The sequence below is a fragment of the Tenrec ecaudatus genome, chromosome 1 (genome assembly GCF_050624435.1).
Source record: "Tenrec ecaudatus isolate mTenEca1 chromosome 1, mTenEca1.hap1, whole genome shotgun sequence".
NCBI classification, from domain to species: domain Eukaryota; kingdom Metazoa; phylum Chordata; class Mammalia; order Afrosoricida; family Tenrecidae; genus Tenrec; species Tenrec ecaudatus.
Genome location: NC_134530.1, coordinates 259010368 through 259030279, shown reverse-complemented (window position 1 = coordinate 259030279; position 19912 = coordinate 259010368). Strand labels below are relative to the sequence as shown.

The window sequence follows — 19912 nt, the reverse complement described above, 5'->3', positions numbered from 1 at the left end:
GGTCAGAAGTATGAATCCACCAGCTCCTCTGTGGGAGAAGGATGAGGCCTTTTGCTCCTGTAAAGATCTGCAGCCTCAGACACAGGGGCAGTTCTATTGTGTCCTAGAAAGTCACTAATGCTAGAATGACAGTGAGGTTTTGTTGTTGTTTGTTTTCTCTTTGTTTGTTTTTTTATGAGGATGATCTAAAGAGATTTTCTGTTCTACACAGGTTCCCTGAACGACTGGAAAGATATTGACTATAAGCAGTGTCGAAACAAGCCATCAATGTCACCATCGTCCACAACATCTACTCATGCTTACAATGTGTTCAAATAAATAGCTAACAACTGCCATCCTTTTCTGAGCTTTCACAATCTTTCAACTCATAAGAGAACAGTGAATTCCTTAGAACACCCCAAGAATGACCAATATGCCAAAATGCTTCAACGCAGACACCGCGGACAGCCAAAGGCTCTGTCAACACTTGACAATTTCCTAGGACAAACACCTGTGACCTTCCTCTGAGCCAGACGTAAACCTCAGTCTGTTAGAAAGAAGCTTGCTGTCTGAATTACTAGCAGTCTTCAAGTATAAGCTTGAAGGTTAAAATACATAAAGACAGTGGAGAATTTTCTCCATTCCTAGAATACCTAAAATATAGTTTTATTTTAAAGACAGCTTATTTAAGCATTAAAAAAAAAACCTAATTTGTCACCTTTCTTATGTATGAAGGAACACTCAGTAGACAAATCGGTAAGTACAAGCATTATGTCAGAGCACATATTGCATACAGTATACTGGAAGTAAGACATAACCCTAAATAAGAAGGAGTTTCAAAGGTTCAAGAGCCCCGGTGGCACCATGGGTTAGACACTGGCCTACAAATCACAAGGTGAGCAGTTTGAAAATACCAGTTGCTTCTGAGGATAAAGCTGAGACTTTTTACTCCCATAAAGATTTTACAATTTTGGAAACCAACAGAGCAGTTCTACTCTGTGTCAGACTTGGCTTGTTGGCAGTAAGTTTTGATTTGGAGTCAAAAAGTTCATGGGAAAATTATTATTATCTTGCAATTCCATTTTTCCACTAAATTTTTAAGCCCCTTCATATAATAATGATAAAAATTATTAAAACACTGTAGGGGGGTGGCAGTAATTACTGATTAAAGGATAGACCCCAGAAGCAAGCATCCATCAAGGCCAGTGGAAGATGCCATCATTGCCTCTACCCAAAAAGTTAAAAGTGAAATCAAAGATCTAGCCCAGTGGTTCTCAACCTTCCTAATGCTGCAACCCTTTCATACAGTTCCTCATGTGGTGACCCTCCAAACATGACATTATTTTCATTGCTGCTTCATAACTGTAATTTTGCTGCTTTGAATTGGGCAACCCCTGTGAAAAGGTCGTTCAACCCCAAAGAGGTCACGACCCACAGGTGGAGAACCGCTGCTCCAGATCTAGTTGTAAAACAACTTGAAAGGTAGTGTTTACCTGACACAATTCTGCTGATGAAAGATAACCAAGTCCAAATTGAGCATAATTATAGGCACAGGTTACAAAATAAAATGAAAGGTCAGATTGAGCCTAATTACTTTACAATATTTCTAAAAAATCAAGCAAACAGATAAATTGTAAATTCTATTTTGATTTCAAGTAAATTCCAAAACAGTTCAACTGAACAACTTCAGATAACATATTAATGCTCAAATCAAGGAATTCTATTAATTATTAAGGCCTCACATGATATCCTTTCTCCTAAAATGCATATTCAAAAAAACTAAAACATTTTGCCCAACTTTTCACTAATGGGAATAGTCTCTAGGAACACAGTTTTCAGAAATACCATTGTATAGTGTCTTCACCTATGCTTCCGGACATTTCTAGAGTTATATACTGTCTTCACTTAATTATACAGGCATTTTCAACAATGGTAAATTGAGGGCCAAAGGATACTCACTTTTCGATCTCAATCCCAAGTGGATTAGCAGGACGTAAGGACAAAGGAGGAATTCCTTTATTCCTGTCAGTGCGCATATCATAATAATTCATTTCATCCACCCAGACAGCGGACTGATCCAAGATACCTAACAAAATTCAGAAGTATATCCTTAATAAAAGAAAGTCATATTGATTTAATTTTCTTAAGACCAACTACTATTGCATGCTAAAATAAATTTTAAAAGGTGTAAAGACACAATAGCCCAGACTTTTTTTTTTTTGGTAATGGCTACGGGCTTTCTTAAAAACACTGATAATCCATAAACAGGCAAAACTAACACTTGTCACGGTTTCATTGTGCATGAATCAACAAGAAGGCATATAGTCTCTGAGGAAAAAAATCCTGCTAAAACAAATATACTTTACAAATAATAAGCACTCTGATTATTAAGTATTACTGCTATTTTGGGGAACTATTCAGGATATTAGCAGATAAAATATGAATACTCAATAAAGAGGTCCAGGGAAAAAAAATGCGATGATGTGACTTACAAGATACGTCTATTGACGAGACTATTCAAGAATTAAATAAATTCGTAGAAAATTCCTAGGAAATACCTACATGAAACTTGAATATGAAATAATCTTAGAAGCTTTAAGCTTCTTATTTATGTTGACTGTTGAAATCTATTTCGTATATATAATTTTATATTAAGCAATCTGAGTTTCTTCACCTGGGTAGCATTAGGTACCTAAGGACATATTTAACTATAAACAAAATCCAACATGCGTTAAATGGTTCTTGAAAACACGCAACCATGTCTTTCATTATCTTCTCCTACACCAAGACTGACATTTCCACACTGTCATGACAGGGCTACAAAAGTAGCATACGCCTTCCTCTTCTCACTCTTTTTACAATGCTGAAAGCGCTCCAATAATAAAAACAGCAGGCTGCCTCTACATTAGGCTGAAAGCAACTTGGTGTAGCCAACAACAAAATACCCCAACAACTCCTTATGCAAAGAAAGCAGTCAAATACATGCCAAGAAATGCACTGCTTGTGTAACTGAAATGATGGGATTATCCAGGAAAACAGGTGGGTGGACCTGTTAGCAAGATACAATCTCTGAACTATGGCTTTGAATGAAAATAGAACTATTGTATATATGGACATGCACACATAGAGAGATATATAAAGTTATATACGTATATGAATATATAAATTCCAATTTATAAAAAAACAGGAATTCAGGGATATTTAAAGGCTAATGCTACCGAAAGGTTCCCTGTTTTGTATATACTCGAGGATAAAGCAGGCCGACTAGCAGCCGAGACACCCAATATCACCACAAAAACTGCACTAAACATGTGCTGGAAAACTCGGCTGACACGTGAGTATATACAGCAATTTAGAAAACACAATTCGCAAACCTACTTACTTTTCTTCATAAGCGAGAAAGAAGCTCTAGTGGCGTAATAGGCTAACCAGTGGGCTAGTAACCAGAAATTCACACCGATGGGCTATGCCAAGATTATTTTTAAAAATCCTATACAGATGTGCAGTCTTGGAACCCCTGTGGCACTTCAATTCTGTCCCATGCAGTCACTCTGAGGCCGACTGACCGGATGACAGTGAGCAGCAGCAGTAAGCTAGGTATATCAAAGTGAAGTACTGCATTGGCTTAATAAGGATTTATCATTATACGACCATGTATTGTAGAATCACAGAAGTGAAATGACACTCTTCTTCTTTGAGTCAGGAAGATGGGCCCATACAAAAATAGCAAGACTAACCTTTATTGAGCACTTACTACATGTCAAAGAGCCCAGTAAGCACTGGATGCTCACTGCATGGTTAGCCGTTCAAATTCACCAGGTGTTCTGCAGGAGGAAGGGCTGGCTGTCTGCTATCATAGAGATCTATAGCTTCAGAAACCCTATCTAATCAGTGGGCTTGTTTGTTGTTGTTGGTTTTTTTTGGGGGGATGAGGGTTGGTATGTGTGTGTGTGTGTGTGTGTTTGTGTGTGTGTGTGTGTGTTTTCAGTACTGTGTGACAGATACAATGCTAAGTATTGTTTAATTTATCCTCTAATCCTCTTAATCCAATGAGGTTGGTAATTCTTCCAATTTTTTATTGTGACTGTTGTGTGCCAGCAATCTATTCTGATACATAAAAACTGTTAGATGACTGAACAGATTTGTACCTTATAGTTTCCTAAGCTGTAACCCTTACAGTAGCTGAGGGCACAGTGCTTCTTCCTGTGGAGTGGCTGGTGGATTTGAAGTGTCAATCTTTTAGTTCGCAGCCAAACACTCAGTATTGGATTAGCCAATCAACAAGGCAAACACAGGCTTACATGTGCTTACTTAGGAAACAATTTCAGTTTTTACCACCTCAAAGCTTCTGATGCCAGGTATGGTTAGCATCCGTTCCTCTCCCGGGCCCGGCAACACTTTGCTACAGAATCAAAGGCCCTGCAAAGCGACAATCTCTGACCGAGATGAATGCCCAACCTGCCAGGTAAGCAAGTTCCACGTTTCGTGTTTGGCATCACATTGCTTATGAGGTAATGCATCCTTGGGAGTGTTAAACCATTTCTCCACCAGGGATCATGAGGCTGTTTATGCCAAGTTAACCCATGTAATCACTAGACAATAAGTTACACAGCAGACACTGGTAATGCCCAGATTAGAATTCAGAGTCGGTTCCGCAGACCCAGCTCAGATACACTACTAACGCGAGGAAGCCAGTGTTGGCACATAAACAGTAATATTCAAAGTGCTATGAGGTACTATGGAAAGTAAACCCTCCTACTTGGGAGAATTAAAAGCAAATCTAATATCGAAAATATTTTATCCGGGCTTTGACAAAAGGGAAAAAGAAACTATTTTGATAACATTATTGACAATTTGGCCAAATCAGAATATCACATCTCAAAACTGTAAAATCGCTAAAAAGAAATGTGATTATATTAAGGATCAAAGAACCCAAATTATCACATCAAAACATGAGATAAACAAATCCCTAAAGAATTTAGAATGGGGGCGCCTACCATCCCGAGTCTTTGTGGGCTGCTAGCTTAACAAATGCATTGTCAACAAAAATACCAACTTTAACTTTCATCCTATTCTTGTCAAAATACAGATAAACTGAATTTAAGTTAGTGAGATAAGAGAGTGGATAAATCTCATACTAGTCTACCAATTTAAGAAGATAAACCTATTTTCTTCTTTAGAATAAAGTTGAGGTGGAAGATACCTATTTTTTCAGGCTTGAGCAGTTTGAAAGAGACTGTGGAGGTTCCTTTGCCACCTGACTTGGTGGTGACAATGATGTCTCCTTTGTCGTTTTTGGCTTGCCCCACTCGACATACTATTTTACTTGCCGACATCCATTCTGCAGTCAAGAGGCAATTATGTCCACAAATGGTCAGACCTGGAAATAAAAGCATGACATAGTCAAGTTCAAAAGAAAGTGAAAAGACTTTAAACTTCCCTGCTGCATGAAGAAATAAATCATTCTCTTAATAATACCAGGTCTTTTCACAAGATGCAAAATACACTTAAAAATCATATTTTCTTATTCAGTAGTTCTGTTTGATATAGCTAATAGTAGGAGCTCTCGTAGTGTAGTGGTTATGCAGGAGGCTGCAATTAGCATGGTTGGCAGTTTGAAACCACCAGCAGTTCTGTGGGAGAAAGGCTGTAAACAGTTACAGTGTCAGAAGCCCACAGGGGGTTATTATGAATCAGCAATGACTTGATGGCAGTGAGTTCTAACCAAAATTATTTGCAAATATATTGCTGTTCCTTCTGATTTTTGTCTAATCGTTTTTTATCTAATATCAACAAATTATTTATTTTATGCTATCTTTGTTTCTTAAAGCATCAACAAAGTTGGAAATAATTTATTGTAATTACATCTAAACTTATAGATTACACCATTAGAATCTTAAGTTATATTCATATTTATTAGAAAGGAAACTACTGCTACTACTAGAAGTCTGAACTACTTGTATGAAATTTTAAAGCACATCAATAAATTTACGTATTGCCTACAAACATTCTACACTCACCAATCTTCTTGAAAATCATCTGCATTTGCATTTTAACCAGTGTTCAATTATTTATTATTAAATAAAAATGTGTTAGATTACATGTTGTATTACAAAATGGAGCTAATCATAGTTTTTAAATATTAATTCTTTTGAGAGTTCTGCACAAAAGTCGATACTTTATTTTAAACATCAGTAAATGTTTTAGTAAAATACAAGTTTAGTAAAATGATGTCTGGCATTTATGGATTATCATCTGTTTTTTGTTCAAATGTCAGTTTACATCATGATAATTCATACTTAGTGTTTCCCTAATAATTCTGTCACTATTTTCTATTTTTACAGTCAAATGGCATTCCAGAGAGGTGGCCTCAGATTATCCACGGAAACAGTAACAGGTTATGATGAGTGAGGCTGTCCCCAGGTAAGACACCAACACTCCAAGCGGACACACTGGGATACTCTCCTAACTGATTTTATGAGCATCTTCTATTTCTACAGAGCAAAGGGGAGAATAAGAACTGTCCAAACTACCCACAAACAGGTCAACAAATTCCAAACAGTGAAACCGCAAAGGAAATTTACCAAAATATATCATAATCAAACTTGCTAAATGTTAAATCAAAGAAAGATTTTTGAGAGCAGTTCATGAACATGAAATAAATATACCTGACAAAGAGACCTCAGTACCAGTGTTGATGTCTCCTCAGAAGCCATGCAGCAAACGGCAATGGAATGACATAAACAAAACCCTGAAATAACTGCCACCAAGAATCACATATGCCCAAATTATCTTTCGAAAGAAGGGAAAATTTAAATTATTACCAGATAAGCAGAACTTAAGAGAATTTATAAGCAGCAGACTAGCTCTACAGGAAGAATTAAAAGAAGTCTTGCAGATAGAAAACCAACACCACCAGACAGTTTAAGATTAAAAAAAAAAGACAGAAACGCAGATATCAAGACAGATTAAGATTCCACAAAAAGCAAGATAAACCTACAAAACTGATTACAGGGAATGAGAAGAATTAAGTTGAAAATCACGACAACTTAAAAGTAAAGGAAAATGAATAGTATAATTATAAAACTTCCATAAAGAAAGCAAATCCATGGAATTCAAAGATGTAACAAATAGTTTTAGGTATGTTGTTGTTGTTAGGTGTTCACCGAGTTGGTTTCACCTCACAACAGCCCTGGAAAACAATATATGAACAAAAGAATGAAACACTGCTTGCTATCGTCACAACTATTATTCCGTTTCACCCCATTTCTGCAGCTACAGTGTCAGTCCATCTTGTTGGGGGCTGTTCTCTTTCTTGCTGACCCTTTATCTACTCTCCCAACCACGATACCACTCTCCAGGGACTGGGTACTCCTGATATGTCAAAAGGAATGGAGATGAAGTCTTCCTATCCCCGGTTCTAAGGAACATTCTGGCTATACTTCTTCCAACACAAGTTGTTCATTCTTGTGGCACTCTATTCTCAAAATTGTTCTTACGCTGGCAGTCATTGTTACAGCCACTGCCCATCGCTGCCCGTCTGTCTTGGTTACCAAACCTGATGTCCTTCTCTTGGTGTCTCATGACAACATGTGTAAAGTATGTAAGACAAAGTCTCACCATCCTTGCCTCCACGGAGCATTATGGCCACACATCTTCCAAGAAAGTTAGATTTGTCTTTTTAGCCATCCACGTTTTCAATCTTATTCTCGAACACCAAGTCAATTGCATTCATTACTCTATAGGTTTTTTTTTTATTCAATGTCCAACTTACACATGCATATGAGGCAATTGAACATACCAAAGTAGCATCCTTGCTTTTCAGTACTCTAAAAAGGTCTTGTGCAGCAGGTTTGCCTACTGCAACTCATATATTGATCTCGATCGCTGCTTCCATACGCAATAATTGTGGATGCATGCAGGACCATTCCTTGACAACTTCAGCCTTCTCTCCATTTATCATGATGTTATCTGTTATCCAGTTGTGAGGATTTTGGTCTTCTTTACACTGAGTTGTAATCCAAACTGAAGACTGTAATCCTTGATCTTTAATAGCAAGGGATTCAGGCCCAGCCCACTTTAGCAATAGTATAACACAGATTGTTAATAAGCCTTCCTCCACACCTGATACCACATTCTTCTTCATATACTCCAGCTCCTCTGATTATCTGCTCAACATAAATACTGAGTAAGTACGGTGAGAGGATATGTCACACACCTTTTTTGATTTTTAACCCATGCAATATACCTTGTTCTGTTCACTAATTTGAAAAGATTCTGCGTTAAGTCTTGGTAGGGGAGAATAGGAATTCAGGAATCAGAACACTGGACAGAGTATCCAAGCCCCTGTTATGTGAGAAACCAGGTGTGCAGTATGAACATGTGTCAAGAAAAGAGACTCCATAGGCCCTAAAAGGATGCCCGCTGGTGAGAGGAAAAGCTTCCTTGAGCACAGTGAAGTTCAAGAGCCAAGGGGTACGGACGCCAACAGGAAACGAGGTTGAAATTTGAAGTAAAGAGCAGGGAGAATCAAGAGGAAAGCCATGTTGCACAGAGCATGCAAGCCAGGCGATATAGACAATTGTACAGCGTAGGAAAAAGGAAAGGGAGCAAAAATAGCCACGAGCCTGTTTTGTACTTAACTGGAGGAATCAAAGCTCAGGAGAAACTTTTAGAAGGAAGGACAGGGTTTGGTGAAACATTATTCAAAAGATTTCATAAAATAATTTTCATAAAAGAATCAAAGAAAAAAACCAATTCTTTCATTTTTGTTCAGATGTTTTTGTACAGATCACAGTGGTAAGAGGTCACATTCTCCTAATTTTAAAAAAAGCTTTCCATAATTGCCCAATATAAAATGTGTGTCCCCTGGGGACACAAGCACAGTCATTGACCTTACCTATGAGGTCAGTTGGACCAGTGCCCAGGTTCTCGCCTCGAATTGTGACTTTGGTCCATGGAATCCCTTCTTTTGGAGAGATGCCTGTCACAAGGGGTGGTTGTCGGGATCTAGACATGCTGCTTCTTAAAGCAAACAGGCGGTCTAGTTATAGAAGTGATCTGTTAAAACAAAGAGAAAAAAATGAGTGACAAACACAATAAGCTATAATTAAAAATAACAGATAGCAGACATTCAGTATCAACAAATAAAAATATTCCCAAACATGCCAGGGGGCTTCAAAAAGTGGCAAAAATCCAGTCTCTTTTCATCCTATTTCTTGTGAACTTCTCGAGGCCCCTCACAGTTCTAAATATTTTAACTGCCTGTCTGTTAAAATCCAGTGAATGCCATTTACCCTATCGGTAAACATGTACTAAACATTAAGTTTATTTAAGGCACTTTAGTTAACACTGTAAAGCCCTGGTGGCATGGTTGTTACTAGTTAGGCTGCTAGTGGTCAGCAGTTTGAAACCACCAGGTGCCCAATGGGAGAAAGGCTAGGTTTTCCACTCTCATCAAGAGTTACAGTACTAGAATCCCACAGGTGCACTTTGACCCTGACCTATAAGATCACTATGAGTCAGAACCAACTCAATGGCAGGGAGTTTGGGCTTACTGCTGTAAGGAATGTATCAGAAACGTAGTGGAAAACTAGGAACACTCAATATAACACCACATAGAACGCAATGTCATAATTTACCTCCCTGCCTCTATCTGCTGAGTCCCAAACGTTTACCAAGAACTGTGATACCAAAACCAAACTCACTGCCATCGAGTCAATGCCAGCTCAGAGCAACCCTGTGGGACAGGTTATAACTACCTCATAGTTTCCAAGACTGTGTCTGTTTATAGGAGTAGAAAGCTCCGTCTTTCTCCCAGGGGGTGCCTGGCGGTTTCAAACTGCTGACTATATGGATCGCAGCCCAATGCATAACCACTAGACCATAGTCCTATGATAGTCCTGTTAATATACCACCACTTAAAGTTCCACTTCCAAGTTATAAAAGGATGCTTTTGGGATTAATTATTTTCATAAACATTAGAGTGCATAGGCATACTGAATTTTGCTTACAGTTATTTTTATACTTTGTGTACTTCCTACAGCATCTCTTGGTTTGTACACAAATCACTGCATTGAAATTCTTACAAACGTAAAATACAGACGTACTGATTGATCAATGCAGGGTACAATCGTGGAACACACAATCTATGGCTCCTATGCAAGTTCAAGTTGGAAAAAATTAAAACAAGTTATGAGAGAAAAAATACAACTTTGAGTATGTTCCACCTGAAGTTAAAGACCATCTCAAGAAGAGAGTTCACACACGGAACACAAAGGACCAACGAAAAGGATGCAAATGATCATTAAAAAGAGACAAAAATGATTATCAGACGAAACTTTTTACAGAGTGTGAGATGCTAGCACAAAGGGAAGAAATGAAGGAAAGCAACTGAACCACTTCTCAAGGGCAGCTCAAGAACCCAGGTGTAGACTTGTAATGAAATATCCAAAGGCCCGGAACTAGAAAACCAAAAGGGGAGAGCGTGCTTTTCTCAAGCTGAAAGAACTGAAGCAAAAAGTCAACTGCTGCGTTATAATACTGAGGGGTCAGCTAGGCAAAATGCTGAATGACACACTGGCCAAAACAAAGCTCCAGGAACGGACAGAACACCAAATGAGGTATTTCAAAAGCATGCAACATGGGCAGCACTCACTCGTCTATGCACACACATATGGAAGACAGGTATTGGCTAACCAACTGGAAATGACCCAAGTCTGTGTCCACGTTGGTGCCAAAGAAAGGTGGCATTCCAAAGAAAGTGATATATCAGGATATGGAAAATATTGGGCAATATCATTAATGTCACACACATAAACTTGATGAATATAATTCAAAAATAGAGCAGGACATCAAGAAACTGTCAGAAATTCAGGCTGCATTGAGAAGAGGGCATGGGATCAGGGCTATCATTGCTGATGACACACAGATCTTAGCTGAAAAAAAAAAAAATCCCAGAAAGACGTTAACCTGTATTTTACTGACTATTGAAAAGCATTTGACACTCTGAATCATGACAAATTATGCATATAATTGTAAAAATCAGGAATTTCAGAGCATTTAATTATGTAGCACCTGTACATAGACTGAAGTAGTTAGTTTATTGTGCCAACCTGGCCGATAAACACATGTGGGGTTAGTTGAAGGGTGGGGAGATAAATGGCTCAGGGAGCCTCGCCTTTCAAGTTCTCGGGTCTCTTGCTTTGTGATGGTCGGACCAGGGTGCAGCTGCCTCAGTCAGTTCCCTGTTTCAGCTGGCAAGGCTCACTTCCTGCAAGACATCCCCGAGGAGAAGCCACATGGACCTACCCAGATGCAGCCCTGGGTGCTGGAGCAGCTGAGTGGATACCCCTGCCAGTGCTGAGATGCTTACATGTTTACTGATTCAGTTCTCCTCCTGCACTCGGCGCCATTGCATGTGTTTTGTGAGATGGAGGAGGACTTTGTGAATTGGTGTTGGACATGTGGGTTAATGTTAGACTTGTGGGCTTGCGCAGCACTGGGTTGGGATGTTTTCTTGATGTGCACTTAACCTTTATATAAAACTCTCTTATACATGAGTTTCTGTGGATTTGTTTCTCTAAAGTACCTAGTCCAATACATAGACCAAGAAGTACTCATTTGAACAGAACAAAAGACTACTGTGTGGTTTAATACCAAGAAAAGTCTGTACCAGGGTTGTATCCTTTTGACCATACTTATCCAATCTGTATGTGTAGCACATAATCCAAGAAATTGGACTATATGAAGAACAGGGCAATCGAATTGGAGGAAGTCTCATTAACACGGGTGATAGCAATCAAGACAACCTGTTGCCTGCTAGAAGAAAGAGGACTTAGAGCACATACTGATAAAGAGAGAAAAAAACAAACCCTACAGCCTTCAGTATGGCTCGCATCTCCACATAAACAAAAAAAGGCTCACAACTGGACCGATATGTAACATCATGATAAATGGAGAAGAGATTGAAGTTATCAAGGATTTCGTTTGACTAGATTCCATAATTAATGCCCAGGAATGCTATAATCAAGAAGTCAAAATGACTATTGACAAGGTAGGGACCAACACATTCGAAACCCTGATTTGGACTTTTAACCTCCGAAACGGTATGAAAAATCATTTCTGTTCCTTAAAACAACCCGCTTCTGGTATTTCGGTGGATCAACACTAAGAAAATAAGACATTGGGTCTTTCTAGAAAATGTTTGCCACCTGATTTGACAATGGCAGGTCAGCATCTTCTTTCCTAATCCCATTCTCACCTAAAACTTGAAATGTCAAGACTTATCCTAAGACCTTCTAATTTCTAGCACCAATATTTCCTTCATATTGATTGTTACATAACAAACTAAAAGAGGAAGGAACCAAGCTCATTGGAATATGTGATGACAATTTGTCCTAAAAGCTTATTGATGGAAAACAGAGTAAATGTTCCAAATGTTACTTCTAATAGTAATTTCAAAGCGTTTCTGAAAATAAGGTCTATTAATTCAGTACTGTGTTTACTTAGAACTAAAGATTTGCTTTCAATAGGTATATTCCTAAATTGCATCAACAAAAAGCTAGAGATGTAACTCAAACCTTATTCAGCGTTGTGGTCTATTAAAGGATCTAAAGTAAAAACTATGTTAATAGGTAAATGTATCATGAATTATAATAAAATTCAGAAATGTATACATTGTGGTTTTAAAACTCACATTTATCAAAGAGAGGTAGACATGTAACACTACAAGGCAACGGCCTTTTTGATTGTATGATTTACTTTCACTACACCAGCACTATATTAATCTTGATGCTCTAAGGCTTTGGCTAACATTGCAGTTTAGGCACTGAATCCACAGAACAAGTCTATTGCCACACATCGCCGTAATCAGAAATGTCAAATACAATATTCAAAATAGCTGGGACTAGAAATTATTGTTATTCCTTAGTTGTGCAGACCACTCTGACTCAAGAGGGGCAGGAAGTGTTGTGAGGTTATACTTTTTAAGAACTGTACCTGCAAAGAACCAGCATAAGACACCAAAGCCTCAACCACAGACACTCTGAACCGTGGTGACACAGTGGGCCATGCACTGAGCTGCGTATCACAAGGTCTGGGTTCAAAGCCACGAGCTGCTCCGTGGGAGAAAAATGACTCTGCCTGGTCTCATAAAGATTTAATGTTTCAGCAACCCATATGGGTAATTCCTGCCCTATAGCTTCACTATGAGTCAGAATTATACACACACACACACATACACACACACACTCTATGCTTTCTTCATAAAGGAACTCTCCAAGTTACTGTACTACATTAAATTTTAAAAATTATAACAATTTCTAAACTGTATTTGCTTTCCAAGTGATATAATTTAACTTACAAAAAATTCACTTACAAATATTCACATGGTCATTCGTGATTATTCTGTGGGTGTCACTGGGTTGGTTAGTATTAAATAAACATGCTTCTCATAGCTATCTCACTTGACTTCAGACTTTTACAAATTATTAAAACCAGATGCCAGCCGTGGCCAAATCAACTTCCTCTCCTAATCAACTTTCCCAGTCTACTCTAGTCACAATTCCTCTTCATGTCACCTCTTGAGCATCCCTGCACACAAACGTCAGGAGGGGCCCGGGGCCAGAAGCACCGGAACTTCTTGGGATGCAGACACTGTGTCTGTGTCTCATCAATTCTCTGATGTTAAGAGGATCTCCTGCGCATTGTGGAATGTTGAGCAGCATCTTTGACCTCTACTCATTATATGCCACCAGTACACTCGTAATCCTGACAATAAAAATGTCTCCAGAGATTACCAATTGGTCCAGGGTAGGAGACTGCGCCTTGTAGAGAATCACTGCTCTCATGATGAAAATCAGTGGTTCTCTACCTGTGGGTCGTGACCCCTTTTTTTTGGGGGGGGGGGTATGGAGGGCGGACAATCACAACGGTCCCCTAAAACCATCAGAAAGCACATACAAATCTCACTATATACAATTACATATTGTTTTGTGATTAATCACTATGCTTTATGTTTAATTGTTCAATTTGTCACAATGAAAATACATCCTGCATGTAAGATCTTTACATTATGATTCATAACCATATCAAAATTACAGTTATGAAGTAGCATAGCAACAAAAATAATTTTTAGGGTTGGGGTCACCACAACATGAGGAAATGCATTAAAAAGGGCCACGGCATTAGGAAGGTTGAGAACCACTGATGAAAATGGAGCCCCAATATCTGGAAGTTGAGGACCTCATATCCTGAGTCAGTGCAGGCATGGGCAATGAGGCCTAGATCTGAACAGGCCCTGGCCAGGCTCCCATTCCTCCTGCCCCTCAGACACATAGTCTTGGCCTCAAGATCCTCAACTTCACACTCTGCTTCACCTCTGGTCCTCCCATATACTAGACACTCATCCTCAACACCTCTGACTGCCCCTCCTGACTCTGACACTGAAGGAAGCCTCTTCTGGGACTCGGAAACAGTTTGACACTCTGATGTCTGTGCTACCTTCTCGGTCCAGGCAGGTGCCAATATCAAACAGCAGCACATTTACAAAAGCACACATGACTGCTTCCCTGCTAATCCCACTGATCTCATAATAGAAAAAAAGGAACGACATAATTTCTAATCAATAGTTATATCTCTATGGATTACATGATCCAATATATACCCAAAAAATCCACAAGATAGCTTCAAGAGCTAATAGAAGAAGTTAGCAAAGCTACAAGGTATAAAGTCAACTGGGTTTCCATACACAAGCAAAAAATTAGAGAAACAATTCCATGTATAATAGCTTCTATAATAAAACAGCAAGGAACGAATTTAACCATGGATATAAAAGGCTTACACAATTAGAATTTTAAAATACTGCTGAAAGAGATTAAAGGAAACAAAGAAATGGAAAGATGTTCCATGTTCATGGACTGAAATTTTTAATACTGTTAAGAAGGTTATGTTCAAACAACTGATAGGGCAGTCCTGACATAAGTCAGTATTTCCCCCCCTCCACTATGTTTTCATTATTATTGCTTTTTATTTTCAATATCTTTACAAATCAAATGTTTGTCTTTGATGAAAGGAAAAGTACATATAAATTTACAGATACAGTTAAATACATACATATATCCATATTAATTATACTCATTGCCACCAAGTCAATTCTGACTCATAGCAACTCTACAGGACAGAGTAGAATTGGCCCTGTTGGTTTGAGTCTGTAACTTTGGGGGAGTAGAAAACCTCATCTTTCTTCACAGAACTGCTGGTGATTTCAAACTGCTGACCATGTGTTTAGAAGACTAACATGTAACCTACTATGCCACCAGGGCTCCTTTACAATGTGGCAAAAAGAGATGGCCCTCAAAAATACTGTAAGTCTGGGACTTGTTCTACCCAAGTGATGTATATAGTCCATGTAATCCCAATAAAAATTCCAACATCTTTCTACATAGAAATGGAAAAGCCAATCCTCAACTGTATATGAAATAGCAATAAACCCCAAATAGCTAAAACAATACTGAAAGAAAAAAGAAAGAAGACTCATACTTCCTGATTTTAAAACATATTATAAAGCTATAGTAATCAAAACAGCCTACTAGTATAACAGGAAAAAAAAACAGTGAAAGCCTACAAATAACTCTCACATAGCTAATCAACTGAATTTTGACAAGGGTGCTAAACTTACTCAAGAGGGAAACTAGAATTTCTTCCATACATGATGTCAAAAAATAGGACTGCTATGTGTAGAAAAATGTAATAGGATATATGCCTCACAACACACACACATGCACACGAACAACAAGAACAATTCAAAATTGAGTAAATACCTAGATATAAAAACATAAGACTCTTAGAAGAGAATGAAAGGGCAAGGTTATTGGCCTAACTTTTCACAATGGACAAATATAATAACAAATGCTACTATTTGTTATTATAACAAATACCTAAATAAACAAACAGGACCATGTAAAACTTTAAAAACCTTTAATTCATTTAAAAAAATCTTGTCAAAAACAAAGAAAGAAAAGGCAAGTTTCTGACTGGGAGAATATCCTCAGAAACCACTGATCTATTAAGAATTTACTAACCAAAGTGTATATAAAATTTCAACACCTTAACCCCCAAAATATAAATAATACAATAAAAAATGGACAAAGGACTTGAATAGACATTCACCAAATAAGATATTCAAATAGCCACCAAACGCATGAAAAGATACCATCAAAGGTACAAATCAAAACCGCATGCCCCATCATTTCACTCTCATTAGGATAGCTAACAGGGGGCCCTGATGGCTGGTTGGACGGCTAACTACAAGGGTATTGAGTCAAACCCATCAGCTGCTCTGCAGGAGAAAGTTGGAGACAAACTGTTCCTACAAAGATGTATAGACTCAGAAACCCTATATTAGGTCCCTATGTGTCATAATGCATTCCAGAGTGGTAGGTGGGTTTAGAATGACTATTAAGAGAAAATAGCAAAAAAAGAAAGGAAGAAAACCAAAATGCGGGTTAGTATGTAGGGAAACTAGAATGGCTAGCCACTGTTGGTGGAGTTCAGAGGAAAGATAAGGTCAGATGCTTTGCAAATATTGTACTATGAGGAATCACTATGAGGCAGATCTGCTACGTCCTACTGAATTGCAATCAGGATTATCTTGAAGGCACAGGGTTTAGGTTGCTGGGAAAGCCTAAGTAAATTACTTTCACCATCATAATGATAGAACAAGTGGCTCCAACTGCATAGTAAGGGTCCTTGACATGCTTATTTCCACTCTCATACACATGCCAACAAATAAACAAATAAGTCAATAGAAATCTGGTTAACCCTAAAGCAATTTATTGATTTATTTAATTTAGTTTTCAGCTAGGCAGCACTTGGACTGTGTCCCCCCAAAATTTAATATACCCTGTGAAAAAGGGTTTCTTGTGCAAAATGTGATCTCGGAACATTTTGATCATTTTGAACATCACATGATCTGTCATTAAGTCTAAGAATTAAGTAAATGTGGGTCATGACAAATGAAAGGCAGAAAATCGCAAAAAAACAAAAATCATTGGGAAGAAGGAGTTGCATGAATGCTTTTTCTGGTGCTTTTTTCTATGTCGAATGCTCGCAGGCTTCTTATCAATGATAAGAATCATAATTCTACTGATTGTCTAGCGATGCACACCCAAGGCTGTGACTTTGTGTCATCAGCCTTTCTGGGCTTCAAGTCAAAGCCAATTTGCCTTTTCCATCAGCAAACAGTTTCAAGATGGAAAACCCCTCAAGACGGAGAGGGGAATGGGGCCAAAGAGAATTTAAAAATGACTCCTTTGAAAGGTAAATGGCACTCCCCCCCTCCACCACCTCCCCTCCATAGTGCAGCTCATCCTTTTAAAGGGTGAAGCTGTCTTTTGTTCCTTCTACCTGAGAAGGGTCACAGCCCTCATTTGTTCTAAACCTCTGAGCCTGTGGAGAGCAGACTTCCACGGTGGCTGTGAATGAGCAGCTATGAGGAGCCCTGTGGGCTAGACACTGCATGGATAACCACAGGGTCGCTAGTTCAATCATACCAGCAGCTCTGAGGGAGAAAGTACCTTTCTGTGCTCTGTGAGGTTTACAGTTGGAAACCCTAAAGAGGACTGCTATCCTCACTTACTGTGAGCCAAATGTCAACTCTACAGCTCCAAAAAACAGCTCCAGCTGAAAGCCAAACCCTGTGACAAAGCCAAAATAAGCCCTAAGCCTCTATTTAGCTTTAACCCTATTCTTAAGCCACCCAAAAATATCACATGAACAATAACCCTAACCTAACCTAACCATAAACCGAAATAGGAGTCCTCAACATAAGCCAGAGCCCTAATCCCAACCTAAACCCTAATGTTAACCTTACACCTAACTCCCACCCTACAAAAAAACAAACCATAGTTTAACCCTAATTCTAGACCTAACCCTAACATCAACCCAAACCTTAAAACTAATCATAATTCTAAATGTAACCCTATCCTACTCTTCATGGTTTACTCAGATCCCATGAATCTCTACCAGTTTTCTCATCTGTAAAATAAGAATACATAACTTTACAGGAATACTGAGAGAATTAAATGAAATCACCAGTGTCAAAGTGCTCTCCAATATTTAAAGACTAATATAAAATTAGATGTGTTAGTCTGGGTACTTTAGAGAAACAAATCCACAGAAATTCATGTGTAAGACCGAGTTTTATATAAAGGTTAGGTGCATATCAAGAAAACATCCCAACCCAGTGCTGCCCAAACTCACAAGTCCACCACTAATACATTAACCCATATGTCCAATACCAATCCACAAAGGCCTCCTCCATCTCACAAAACACACATTATGACACTGACCGCAGGAGGAAAGCTGAATCAGTGAACATGTAAGCATCTCAGCACTGGCAGGGGTCTCCACTCAGCTGCTCCAGCACCCAGGGCTGCATCGGGGTAGGTCCATGTGGCTTCTCCTCAGGGATGTCTTGCAGGAAGTGATCCTTGCTAGCTGAAACATGGAACTGGCTAAGGCAGCTGCACCCTGGTCTGACTATCACAAAGCAAGAGATCCGAGAACTAGAAAGTCAAGGCTCACTGAGCCATTTATCCCTCCACCCTTCAATTCACCCCACATGTGTTTATCGGCCAGGTTGGCACAATAAACTAACTCATTAGTACAAGACTGCTACTATCCATAAGTCCAAAAAATAAAAAAGGCAACTAGTAACTGCAGGTGAATTTGTGGGTCTACGCCAGTTCTGGGGCTGCTAGATTGAAGACTAGGTAAGAAACTTTATTAGTTAATATCCTTCATCTGTTTGAAAATAAAAAAAATGATTTTATTATGGAAGTAAAGAAAAGAAAGGGGTAAGGGGACTCATGCTGCAACACTTGGAAAGAAAAGCCCAAGAAGCCAGAGAGAGAGAGGGCTGAATGAGACACAGTCCAGTACAGCAATGGTGACCAGTCTTGACTGTCTCAGGAACCAGAAAAACTATTTTTGAAGCCACAGTATTTTACTCCACTAAACGATGGGAAAATTCCAAACAATGACTATGATACATCCCAAGATTAAATCTAATTAAGAAACATCTGCTTTGTTTCCTTGTCTCTTAATTTCTAGCATATTAACTTCAACCCCCAAAATGCTTCAGTTACAGTCCAAAGCCTAATTTTCTTGCTTAAATTACTTCAAACATCTATATAAGTTAAAAGAATTCCTAGTTAATGAAAGAGTTAAATATAAATATAATTTTACTTAGACCAAAGAAAAACTAGAAGAACATAGAAGTAGATGTATATTACATAGCAAGCAGTGGGAAGACTAGGTCTAGGCTTGATACAGGAAATGACAATGGTCAACATGTAAGTTCTCAATCAATGCAATCTTATGCAAAGCTCGCCTCTACAGTTTTAAAAATAAAAGACAACCAAAGAAAGAACAAAATATTACATCTATCCAAATATTTTTAAAATATATATAAAAAGTACATTGAAGTACTCTAAAAAGGTAGGTGGTTTTATAAACCGTGGTGAGTACATATCATACATTAACCAGCCAGGAGCTCGAGAATCATGATTGGCAATTAGCAGAGTTGGAATCTGAAGCCAGATTGTCTGGATGTCCTATGCTGTTCTGGTTCTCTATACGATTTTGTTTTATCACTTTTTCTTTCAGAAATTGTCAAACATCCGGAAGAATCCATAATGAACCTCTATGTTCCCATCACCCAAGTTCAACATTTTGTTCTTTGTTTAAACGACTTCTCCTCAACGTACTATTGTTTTGTTTGTGCAGGATACTCAGCTAGAGTTCAAATTTCCCTCTACTATCTCAAAAATAATTTGATATGCTTGAAATGTTAAAATCAAGGTCCTGCCAGTGTTGATAATTTTTTTTAAAAGTCAAGTATGGCAAAATCTCCCTTTGTATATGCATACAG

The 19912-nt window shown here is 38.4% G+C and overlaps 1 protein-coding gene across 3 annotated transcripts in view; it reads right to left on the bottom strand.

Moving 5' to 3' along the window:
- The window catches only part of EXOC2 (exocyst complex component 2), a 226874-nt gene that overhangs the window by 186018 nt on the left and 20944 nt on the right, over positions 1 to 19912 (bottom strand). For all 3 annotated transcript variants that reach the window (XM_075531652.1, XM_075531658.1, XM_075531654.1), the window contains exons 2-4: positions 8879 to 9039; positions 5183 to 5359; positions 1939 to 2065 (exon numbers count right to left, since the gene is read on the bottom strand). In XM_075531652.1, coding sequence (XP_075387767.1) covers positions 1939 to 2065; positions 5183 to 5359; positions 8879 to 8996 — 422 coding nt within the window. In that variant the 5' untranslated portion in view covers positions 8997 to 9039. The remainder of the gene's footprint in view (positions 1 to 1938; positions 2066 to 5182; positions 5360 to 8878; positions 9040 to 19912) is intronic.